General features: G+C 37.1%; 1 protein-coding gene across 5 annotated transcripts in view; it reads left to right on the forward strand.

Annotated features, from left to right (window-relative positions):
• Window positions 1-11,934, forward strand: part of MME (membrane metalloendopeptidase) — a 91,186-nt gene extending 79,252 nt beyond the window's left edge. For all 5 annotated transcript variants that reach the window (XM_036851267.1, XM_036851270.1, XM_036851269.1 and 2 more), the window contains exons 22-23: window positions 336-412; window positions 10,725-11,934. In XM_036851267.1, the coding sequence (XP_036707162.1) occupies window positions 336-412; window positions 10,725-10,824 (177 nt within the window). In that variant the 3' untranslated portion in view covers window positions 10,825-11,934. The remainder of the gene's footprint in view (window positions 1-335; window positions 413-10,724) is intronic.
• Window positions 11,935-12,322: the final 388 nt, after the last annotated feature.

Consider the following 12,322-nt stretch of genomic DNA (forward strand, 5'->3'; position numbering starts at 1 on the left):
TCCTTCTTGATTGATAGATATGAAAATCATTTTGAGTTATAATTTCATAGTAAGTTAGATATTGCATGCTGAGTTTTCTTGTTTTAATCAATTGTGGCAGAGCATTTGATTGACTAACTTTCATTGTGTGTAACAGACTGTCAGACCATATTAATGATAATTATGTTCCTGGCTGCCTATTATTGAATATTATTTGAAGAGTAATTGGTTGAGGAATGCAGAATTCCGATTTAATTTTTACAATAGGAAGTTTGCTTTGCCTCCAGATTGCCCAAACAAATAATCCTTGATGGAACCTAAGTATGCTGCTTTCTTTTTTCTATTTCTGTCCCTAGGTGTGGTGTGGGACCTACAGGCCAGAGTATGCAGTCAACTCCATTAAAACAGATGTGCACAGTCCAGGCAATTTCAGGTGCGTGGTTATGAATAGCTGTTGAGGTGCTCCAATATTGGCTCCATTATTTCAAATTTGGAGGGTTTTTTCTAACTCTGATTCTGTAAAATTTGGAAATCCAGTACTTTTCTTTTTCCTTCTTTTTTTTCTTTTTTCTTTTTGAGGGTCTCCGAAAGGAGTAACAGAACACTTCAGGATAGATGTCATGTTTACACAAGCATAGCCGTGACTGCTCTTATCCTCAGAATGTATGTGACCTAGGCCCAGTGCTTGATGAATTCCAACAAAGATGTCACCTCAGAAGAGTGGCTCTATTTAAAGCTAGCAGAGGCATTTCTAAGAGGCTGCAAAAGGCTTAGGCCTAGAACCAATGAGTAGCTGTTCCAAAGAAAGATTTCCATTCAACACAGAGGGAAACTTTCCAGTAATTAGAGGTCCCAACCTCTAATAACTTCGGAGCAAAGTTATCCCCAAAGCTCCAGGAGAGAGTACCATGAAGAAGAGGTCAGAGAACAACCTGCTAGGGATGCTGGAGAAAAATTCTGTGCAGAGTGGAAAGTTGAGTTATAAGATATCTAAAATCCATCCCAAATCAGAAAACCTAAGAGAACACTGGATTGAAAGAGAATCAACCAACCAGCATTTGAATGTCAAATTCTAGACCCCCATGTATCTATTTTAGGACTGAATTCCTAATTCCTACCCCTTCCGCAGGCACTAAAATCTTCATCGCCGATTCACTGATCAACAGCAGCACCCCTCAGGCATGAGTGTGTGAAAAACAAATTAAAATTTTTGTAGGTTTGTTGGAAAACAGAGTTTGAGAACAAAAGAAAACTAATGGGCCAATTTTAAAAGATCTTCCTAAAATAGACATGAACATACTGCCCAGATCATTCACTCCTGAGGAAAAAACTCATGCAATTGTGAAACAATAAAATAGCACATTTAAAATTAAACAATTTACTCAGCTTGTTCTAGTATCATCATCATCATCATTTGGTGTTTGCCTTAACAGTTTTTTCAAAATTCATTCACTCCACAATTGATTATTGTATGCCTATTATATGTATAGTGCAAGCTAAATTTAGTCTTGCTAGGATATACACATTAGCTTCTTTTTCGGTGATGAGCAACGAAAGTCCCTGGATCAATTGTCATTATGGTTTTGTAACTTTAGTTTTAATTTTTCTTTCTTTTCTTTTTAAAATTTTTCTTCCAGTTTGATTGAGATAATTAAGATACAGCACGAATAAGTTTAAGAGGTACAGCATAAGGGTTTGGCTTGCATACATCATGAAGTGATGACCATAATAACTTTATTGAGCATCCATCATCTCATATAGATACAAAATTAGATGAAAAAACCATTTTTTCTTTGTAATGAGAACTCAGGTTTTACTCTCTTAACTGTCATGTATAACATACGGCAGTGTTAATTATATGTATCATGTCATACATTACATCCCTGGTACTTATTTATCTTATAACTGGAAGTTTGTACCTTAAGTTTGTACCTTTTGACTACCTTTATCCAATTCCCCTCCTCCCCATCTCCCACCTCTGGTAACCACAAATCTGATAGCGTTTTCTCTAAGTGTATTTGTTTGTTTGTTTGTTTTTGAGTATAATTGACTTACAACACCATGTTAATTCCTGGTGTACAACAGTGATTCAATAGCTTTAATTTTTTAAAGTTGTCTTTTTCCTTACTGAAGTTTCAGAGGTTAAGATCTAACAATCTGAGGATAACAGAGTATTTATAAGCTCACACAAATGACCATAACAATCTAATTTGTCAAAGTTCTGCCCTACATATCCTCAGGAACCAAAGCATATATCCATAAAAAGCCTAGGTGAATTTAAGTAATATTAATATAGTACCTTGTACATCTGGCATCCTCAGAGAACAAGAGGTGGCACATTAATTTTTGACAGCTAACATTTGTCTCTTGAGTATTAACATTTTTATCTTAACCCATGGATTAAAATTTCTCTGTTTAAAATAACTTTTCTAACTGCCTCCCTTATTAACACAGTATCCTGAAGAAAACCTAAGCTTTCGTTTTTTGATGACAGACTTCTGTTATGACTATTACTTATGGTTTCACTGTTTATTAGGTTAGTGAAAGCCTCAGAAGCTATAACATGTGGAGTTATTTATTCCTACACTACAGAGCCATTAATGGTGATTTTCTTGACTTTTCAGTTTAGTTTTTTATTAGAGTTTTTCTATTTGTTTTTCTCTTCCCTAGTTCTCTTTCTTGTTAAGGTATTGCTTGCATTCAGCTGTGCCATCCCTCCATTCCAATTAGCTCAGAAAACATATCATTATAATTTATGGTAAAAAATGAATGCAAGCTTTGAAGTAAGAAACCCTTGAGTTCCATCAATGGCTCTGCTGTTTATGAGCTATTCCTTAACCTCTGGGTCTCAATTTCTTGATATATAAAGTGAGGATTAAATTACCATGAGAGCTGCTAGGAGGATTAATGTTAATGTATATTAAGTGCCTATTACATATATGTGTTTGAAAATTAGTACTTGAATTACTTTTACATGAGAGAGATACGAACAGAATAAGAGTTCCTATGAATAAAGTATATGGATTTTGCAACATTCCATATTTGCTGACAGTTAAGGGCTTTTTTTTTCTTTTTTTCTCATTTCTTATGTCTGCATAGCTCAAAATGTCAGTAACTGATCACTGGTTAAGTGATCATGTAGGTAAATATGTAATTGTTTTCTACCCCCAATTTTAAATTGAGAAAAGTATTTTATTAGAAATATGTGGAATTATTTGTAACTTTTATTTTCTTTGTTCTGGTCCAAAAGATGCCTCTTTGACTATTTTTCATTCATAATAAGAGAAGTATGTGTTGATTTTTTTAAAAGGGTAAATGGAATGCCAACCTTTTGTCAAGGAAATTATTATTTTCTCTGGATGTAAAGGGATTTCCTTGGCAAAAGGTTGAGGTCACATTTAGTTTTGGAAACAGGCTGCTTCCTGGCTGTGCAAAGTAAAACACATTTTTTTAAAGAACCTTAAAAACTAATAGACATTGAGTTGCTATTGAAAAATTGTGCATGGTGGTTTCTGTAGAAACATTTCTGAAACAAAGGGCGATTTTGTAACCTTATGCTTAAATAACCACAGTATCAAAAGCAAAAGGCAAAGTATAACTATAAAGAATCTATAAAACCGTATAAATCTGAATCTATAGGTCTAAGATATAATTATTTTATTCTTCCTAACTAAAGTTTTTTGTACTTTAAAATAAACTTCTAAAACTTTAGTATTTAAAGCAAAACCATTTCCCTCTGATATTCTAGAAATTTAAATGACTTCATTTTGGAAATCCAGCTTCTGTTAGCTGTCTACAGTTGCTTCAGGGAACGGTTGTTATGATAATATTTACTATATGATCTATAAATGTGTTTCTAAAGTTATTCAGATATAATATTTCTTTTTTTTAACATATTTATTGGAGTATAATTGCTTTACAATGGTGTGTTAGTTTCTGCTTTATAACAAGTGAATCAGCTATACATATACATATATCCCCACATCCCCTCCCTCTTGCGTCTCCCTCCCACCCTCCCTATCCCACCCCTCTAGGTGGTCACAAAGCACCGAGCTGATCTCCCTGTGCTTTGCGGCTGCTTCCCACTAGCTATCTATTTTACATTTGGTAGCGTATATATGTCCATGCCACTCTCTCACTTCATCCCAGCTTACCCTTCCCCCTCCCCACGTCCTCAAGTCCATTCTCTACGTCTGTGTCTTTATTCCTTTACGGCCCCAGGTTCCTCATACCCATTTTTTTTTTATTCCATATATATGTGTTAGCATACAGTATTTGTTTTTCTCTTTCTGATTTACTTCACTCTGTATGACAGACTCTAGGTCCATCCACCTCACTACAAATAACTCAATTTTCATTTCTTTTATGACTGAGTGATTTTCCATTGGTATATGTGCCACATCTTCTTTATCCATTCATCTGTCGATGGACACTTAGGTTGCTTCCATGTCCTGGCTATGTAAATAGAGCTGCAATGAACATTGTGATACAGACTCTTTTTGAATTATGGTTTTCTCAGGGCATATGCCCAGTAATGGGATTGCTGGGTGGTGTGGTAGTTCTATTTTAGTTTTTTAAAGAACCTCCATACTGTTCTCCATAGTGGCTGTATCAATTTACATCCCACCAACAGTACAAGAGGGTTCCCTTTTCTCCACACCCTCTCCAGAATTTATTGCTTGTAGATTTTTTGATGATGGCCATTCTGACTAGTGTGAGGTGATACCTCATTGTAGTTTTGATTTGCATTTCTCTAATGATTAGTGTTGTTGAGCATTCTTTCATGAGTTTGTTGGTGATCTGTATATCTTTGGAGAAATGTCTGTTTAGGTCTTCTGCCCATTTTTGAATTGGGTTGTTTGTTTTTTTGATATTGAGCTGCATGAGCTGCTTATAAATTTTGGAGATTAATCCTCTGTCAGTTGCTTCATTTGCAAATATTTTCTCCCATTCTGAGGGTTGTCTTTTCATCTTGTTTATGGTTTCCTTTGCTGTGCAAAAGCTTTTAAGTTTCATTAGGTCCCATTTGTTTATTTTTGTTTTTATTTCCGTTTCTCTAGGAGCTGGGTCAAAAAGGATCTTGCTGTGATATATGTCATAGAGTGTTCTGCCTATGTTTTCCTCTAAGAGTTTTATAGTGTCTGGTCTTACATTTAGGTCTTTAATCCACTTTGAGTTTATTTTTGTGTATGGCGTTAGGGAGTGTTCTAATTTCATTCTTTTACATGTAGCTGTCCAGTTTTCCCAGCACCACTTATTGAAGAGACTGTCTTTTCTCCATTGTATATCCTTGCCTCCTTTATCAAAAAGAAGGTGACCATATGTGTGTGGGTTTATCTCTGGGCTTTCTATCCTGTTCCCTTCATCTATATTTCTGTTTTTGTGCCAGTACCATACTGTCTTGACTACTGTAGCTTTGTAGTATAGTCTGAAGTCTGGAAGCCTGATTCCTCCAGCTCCGTTTTTCTTCCTCAAGATTGCTTTGGCTATCTGGGGTCCTTTGTGTTTCCATACAAATTGTGAAATTTTTTGTTCTAGTTCTGTGAAAAATGCCAGTGGTAGTTTGAGAGGGATTGCACTGAATCTGTAGATTGCTTTGGATTGTATAGTCATTTTCACAATGTTGATTCTTCTAATCCAAGAACATGGCACGTCTCTCCATCTGTTTGTATCATCTTTAGTTTCCTTCATCAGGGTCTTATAGTTTTCTGCATACAGGTCTTTTGTCTCCTTAGGTAGGCTTATTCCTAGGTATTTTATTCTTTTTGCTGCAGTGGTAAATGGGAGTGTTTCCTTAATTTCTCTTTCAGATTTTTCATCATTAGTGTATAGGAATGCAAGAGATTTCTCTGCATTAATTTTGTATCCTGCTACTTTACCAAATTCATTGATTAGCTCTAGGAGTTTTCTGGTAGCATCTTTAGGATTCTCTATGTATAGTATCATGTCATCTGCAAGCAGTGACAGCTTTACTTCTTCTTTACTGATTTGGATTCCTTTTATTTCTTTTTCTTCTCTGATTGCTGTGGCTAAAACTTCCAAAAGTATGTTGAATAATAGTGGTGAGAGTGGACAACCTTGTCTTGTTCCTGATGTTAGAGGAAATGGTTTCAGCTTTTCACCATTGAGAATGATGTTGGCTGTGGGTTTGTCATATACGGCCTTTATTATGTCGGGGTAAGTTCCCTCTATGCCTACTTTCTGGAGAGTTTTTATCATAAATGGGTGTTGAATTTTGTCAAAAGATTTTTCTGCATCTATCGAGATGATCATATGGTTTTTCTCCTTCAGTTTGTTATTATGGTGTATCACATTGATTGATTTGCATATATTGAAGAATCCTTGCATTCCTGGGATAAACCCCACTCGATCATGGTGTATAGATATAATATTTCTGTATAAGATATAAGGGTCTGATCATTTTTTAAAATAAATAAATTAATTAATTTATTTATTTATATTTTTTATTTTTGGCTGCATTGGGTCTTTGTTGCTGTGTGCAGTCTTTCTCTAGTTGTGGCGAGTGGGGGCTGCTCTTCATTGCGGTGTGCGGGCTGCTTTTCGTTGCGGTGTGCAGACTTCTCATCATGCTGGCTTCTCTTGTTGTGGAGCACGAGCTCTACACACGTGGTCTTCCATAGTTGTGGCACGAGGGCTCAGTAGCTGTGGCTCATGCGCTCTAGAGCGCAGGCTTAGTAGTTGTGGTGCACAGGCTTAGTTGCTCTGCGGCATGTGGGATCTTCCTGGACTAGGGCTCAAACCCATGTCTCCTGCATTGGCAGGCAGATTCTTACCCACTGCACCACCAGGGAAGTCCCTGATAATTTTTTAAAGTAAGTCCAAATAGACAAAATGATATCAATGTCTGCTACCTAAATAGTAATGGTGCTAATTTAGATACTTATATTGCTTGAGATCATCTTCCAGTCAGAATAAAGGACACTTTATAGAACCTACGCCACTAATAATGCTAGAAATGTTTTCCACAGCTTAATATCTAATACTTTTAAAAAAATATTTTTTCTAGTGTTTTATTTAGACATTTTAAAGTAATATGGCTATTTTTTTCCTTATTATTCTATGATTTAGCATGCCTAAGCTAAACCCTCTTTGAAATACTGATGTTTCCTCCATTTACCTTAAATATTAGCATTGGTTTCTGATATTTTATAAATGGTGTGGATTTTGGTGGGCCTTGTAGAATTTCTATTAGCACTTATTAATCTTTAGCCCATACCTGGGAATCTATTCAGGCATTTATTTCTTCATGAATTTATAGAGTAACATGTGTAGACCAATGTGACCTTACTTTAAAAGAATCCTGAACATCAGTTAATGATAAAAATTGGACAGTTTACTCATGAATGAAGCTGGTTAACCTTGTAGCCCAGTTGTTTATTTAAGAGAAGTAGCAAAAGATTGTCAGAGAACTCATTAATTGTAAAAAGCTCATTCGGTAATGAAAAAAAAAAAAAAAAAACAGTTAAATTCAAACAGGAGTAGTCAGATATAAAGTTCATTGTTGGTTACATGATGTTCAATTCCACATCTCTTAGGTATTTTCAATACAAGTGATTATTTGCCATGGGAATAAATAGCAGTAGTATGATAAAACAGCAGCAGTATATATTTTATATAATAAAGTAAAAATTTCAAGTAACTTACTTTAGGAAATAATCAGTAAAAACCTTTATTATCTTCTGTTATTATAAACACAACACAAAAAACAACCAAACACTAATTAGAGTCCTAGGAAAATAAGTGAAGCCCTGGTACATTGTTGACCTAATTATTCAGAATCATATTATCTAAATGGAAGTTTTTGGATGGAAAGAGAGGAGCTGGAATGGAGACAGAGGGCTGAGTGTGCATTAGTTTGGGTGTTGCTGCATGGCCAAATCCCAGTGGTGTCTTGTGAAGACTTTCTTGTTTTAAGGTTTGTGTTTTTTTTTAATTTCTTTAATATTTTTAAGAGAAATGTAGAATTAAGTCTTGGGTTTGGACAATTTTACTGAAGTACTTATCTCCATATGGTGATATCTGAGACAACAATCCCTTGAAAAAATGTTAATAGAGTAAAAAACAAAAAAGAGCAGCTCTTTCAGCCAATGACCCTCAGATGCTTACCCTGTCCATCAGGGAGCTTGCTCCCCAGCTAGAGGAACAGTCAGACCACCAGAATACTGTCCCTCAGCCAGTGTATAGGGCTTCCTAATGTAGGAAGAGGATCAGATTAAATGAATCAAAGCACCTCTCTAACTCAGAGTCTGTGAGCCTAGAACCTTAAAGACTAGGTACTAATATAAATCCCCAATGTCTAAAATCTTTATATTCTTACATATATGATCACTTTGACCATGTATCAAGTGAATTTGTTCGAACTTTCAGGTGTAAGAAATGACACATTATTATTATTATTATTATTAATCAAATTAATTCAAACTCTAGGCTCCCACCCTAAGCCAAGAGGTGAGAAATTTAATTTCAGTCATTTTCAGTGTACTCCTTTCTAGGGTTATACTGGAATCCGAAGGCATCTCATGAGCCTAGAAATTAGGGAATAACCTCCTTTCCCAGCCTGCTATGGGTGCTGACATCCTTGCAGTCTGATCGCCCTATCTGAAGTCGGGTGGCTCCATTTCCTTCCATTGGTCATGGTCAAGGGAGGCAAGAACCGCCACTCTGGACATTCAGCCTCCTCGACAGCCACGTACCATCCTATCAGAAGTCCTCTCAGGGCCCTGCTCAGAGTGACAGGCATGTCCTTGTCATTCATATAACCTGCCTTTCCTGGGCCCCTCTTCAGTCTTGGGGAGGCCAGTCTTCTCCCTCTCCAGCCAGTGGGTGAATAGATGTAAATTCCTCTGCTCTACCCTCCCCAACCTCAACCCCCAGCCCTTCATACCAGAGAGATTCCTTTCAATCTTTAAGACTCCTCTAGGAGTCCTCAAAAACATGCAACCAAAAAAGTTTTCCTCCCTGAAGGATAGGGGAGTTTGAGAAATAGCTGATGTGGTGATGGGTGACACAGTAGGAAGGAGAACTTTTAGAAGTTCGACATGGAATGGAGATAGGGAAAGGAAATGCTTTCTTCCTCTCTGGTTGGTCCACAGTAGCAAATAAACCAAAAACACTGAGCAGTGTTTTTCTTCGTAATGCCCTGTTACTCTCTGCATCTAATCACCATGGCCAGGTGATGGGCTCATTCATTATTTCCGGAGTCCTGCAATAAGCAAAGCACTGTGCTGGGCTTTGGTGGTGCAGCCGGGAACAAGGTATACACAGTATTTTGTCCTCATAGAGATTATAGTGTAGAGAGTATGTCGGGAAGTAAAGAAGGAGAGAAAAATCATTGCACATCGTGATAAGTGCTGTGACAGGCTAGCACAGGTGGGAGAGACTCACGTGGACTCTATTCCAAGAAGACCTCTGAGGAGGTGTGTTGAAGCAGGGGCATGAAGGCTGAGAAGGAGCTAGCCGTGTAGGCACCAGGGAGTAACTTTGCAGGGAGTGTGGTCGGCAGGAACAGCAGGTCCGGAAGAGGGCGAGAGCTTGGCGAGTTTGCATGATGGAGAGTGAATCCGTGTAGTTTGAGCTTAATGAGGAACAGGAGGAGAAACAGACCATGAGGAGGCCTGGAAGGTAGGCTGGAGCCATCAGGACGTTGGAGACTGTGGAGAGCAGTTTGAATTATCCTTCAAGCCCCTGGAGGGTTTTAAGGAAGAGAATGACTGAACTTGATTTAAATTTTCAAGCTCCCTCTGACGGCTGTGTGGAGAAGGGGTCAGAGGGGAGAGAAACGCTAGGACGTATACACGTCCACACATCTGCCATGTAGGGAGATGTCAGCAAGTTAGAACGACCTCCTAGCTTCCCACCACTCCAGCCCACTTGCCTCCCAGCCCCCTGCCCCCAACCCAAGGTGGCTGAGGTGGGATGGTCCCAGTGGGAAGAGAAGGGAAGGAGCTGGTTCAGGCTTGATGGGAAAACATCACCTCTGCATCACTGTACTGACCTGTCCGTCCCTCAGATGCTGCTTGGTGCCAGTAATGAGCTGGACAGTGTTGTTTTTGCCTACTGGGGTTAGAGTTAAGAGGAAATTGACATCTTGCCAACCCTTTCCAGTTACTCAGGCTGGATCCAGTTTCTGATATCTGTGGGGTTCTTTTGGGAAAAAAGAAAATAATTGTTATCTTCCCTATTAAATCAAATATCTATTTAAAGTCTATTATATTGAAAGTTATTGTGTGAGGCCTTTCAAGATACAGTAAGAAATCATAATTTTATTCTTTAACCAAATTCTTCTTAAAATAACTGCAATTCCAAATATGAATTATTCACTTATCTTACAAACACATGTAGAGTGTTTATAAATTAACTCCCCATACCAAGCCTAAGATGCAGGTAATATTATTATATGCATTTTACCGAAAAGGAAACTGAGGCACAGAGAAGCTAAATAAATACAGTTCATAACCAGGATTCAAACCATGCAGTCTGTCTTCAAAATCTGCTTTTAACTCCTGTAGTTTGCTACCTCTGCATTTAAACATTCTGTTAATGAAAAGGAATGGGCTCATTCTACCAGTTGTTTTTTTTTTTTTTTTTTTTTTCTTAATTTCCTTTTAAACTGAAAGTTCCAAACCCACACAGCTGGCCTACATAAAAAAATTCTGTAGAGCTCCTGCATGGTATGGACATGAGTATCAAATGCTGATGGTGACTTTTGTTTGTTTGTTTCACAGGATTATTGGGACTTTGCAGAACTCTCTTGAGTTTTCAGAAGCCTTTCATTGCCGCAAGAACTCATACATGAATCCAGAAAAGAAATGCCGGGTTTGGTAATCTTCAGAAGAAGCGGTGCAGTCCTCGGCTAGACTTGCCTACATCACAGAAATGGGGAACTCTATCTGAGAGAGAAAGGGCCAGAGAGGTCACTGATTACGTGGAGGTAGTTCACGGGGATGAGAGCAATAAAAATGAAACTAGGTTACTCTGGAAAAATATGGAGGGAGGAGAGGTCTAATGTCTATCAAATCAATCACTTCTCACTGTGTAAATAATGCTTAATCTCTAAAGAGAATATTGCCATTCATTTCTGTTTCTCATATGATCTGCCAGTTTGATGTTTTCTCTTGATGTAGACCGGGATTTCTAATCAAAGGGAGAAAGAAGAGGTGGAAGAATTCAGTTGGCACCAAAAGCACAGCAGTGACGTGAGAGTTAAAAACATGTTGCTGATGTACTTATTTTTACTTTTATTTGCAAAATTTATGCTCCTTCAAAACTCTTCCAAAGAATTCTTATACATATTGGGGCCTTGGGACTTAATGTAGTTTTAATCTAATTTTGCCAATCATCAGTTTTTTTCATTCTGAGAGCATTGTATTTTAAGCACTCTTAGGGCAAAAATGAGTGTCTAAAACTGTTTTTTGTTGTACCTGCTTTGACTGATAATGAGATTCTTGAGGCTCCCTGCAATTTTCTAAGCAATTTCTTGTTTTCTCTCTCAAAACTTGGTCTTTTTAAGAGATTTGTAGTAATGTGTAAATAATAATTTTTATATTTAATTATTAACTACACTTATGACTAAGTAATTGTTATTATAGCTAATCATTGAATATTGAAGCTTCAGACCAAGATAAATAGTTATGAACCAAGATCTGTAAAGTGATGTACAGATGAAGAGTTGAGACTTTTTAAACTTATAAATCATATTGATGAAAAGCTTTAAACACAAACTTCGGGTTAAAAATTGCCATTGGACAGTGGTCTAAAGATACATAAGAGTTGTGGTTTACAAGCAGGATTTTCAAAATTAAATCTGTCCCTGAAGGTGGCCATGATAAAAGGGCAAAACTGCATCTGTGTAGCGCTGCATCTCCTTATCTTTTCAGGTTTGTCATCTGATGGAAATATTTTGATAATAAATTGAAATTGTGTACCCATTACTCACTAAGCTTATTGTGCCAGCCATCTAGCTTTGGAAAGCGCATTTCTGAATAGAAATGAGAGGCCTCTACACATCGAATGGACTTGCTTCTAAAATTCTACCTCACCTAGAGTTTTGGGAGGGGGAGGTCTAGTCCCTGATAGCAACTCAGCTCTTAAGGCTTTTATGTTCTCTTTTCCTGTCCTGTTTGCTAGTTTAGTTCATTTCATTACTTGATTAATATTTTACAAAGAAGTCCAAAATCCTTATTTTTCCTAACAAAACATGAAAGTGAAGGAACATCCAAAATATGAGTGTTGGTTTTCCTGCCTCTTGAAAAATGTCCATTTACATGTTTTTTAAAAATGGTATTAAAATATAACATATATACCAAAATTTAAAAGCATAAGT

The sequence above is a fragment of the Balaenoptera musculus genome, chromosome 4 (genome assembly GCF_009873245.2).
Source record: "Balaenoptera musculus isolate JJ_BM4_2016_0621 chromosome 4, mBalMus1.pri.v3, whole genome shotgun sequence".
Taxonomy (NCBI): domain Eukaryota; kingdom Metazoa; phylum Chordata; class Mammalia; order Artiodactyla; family Balaenopteridae; genus Balaenoptera; species Balaenoptera musculus.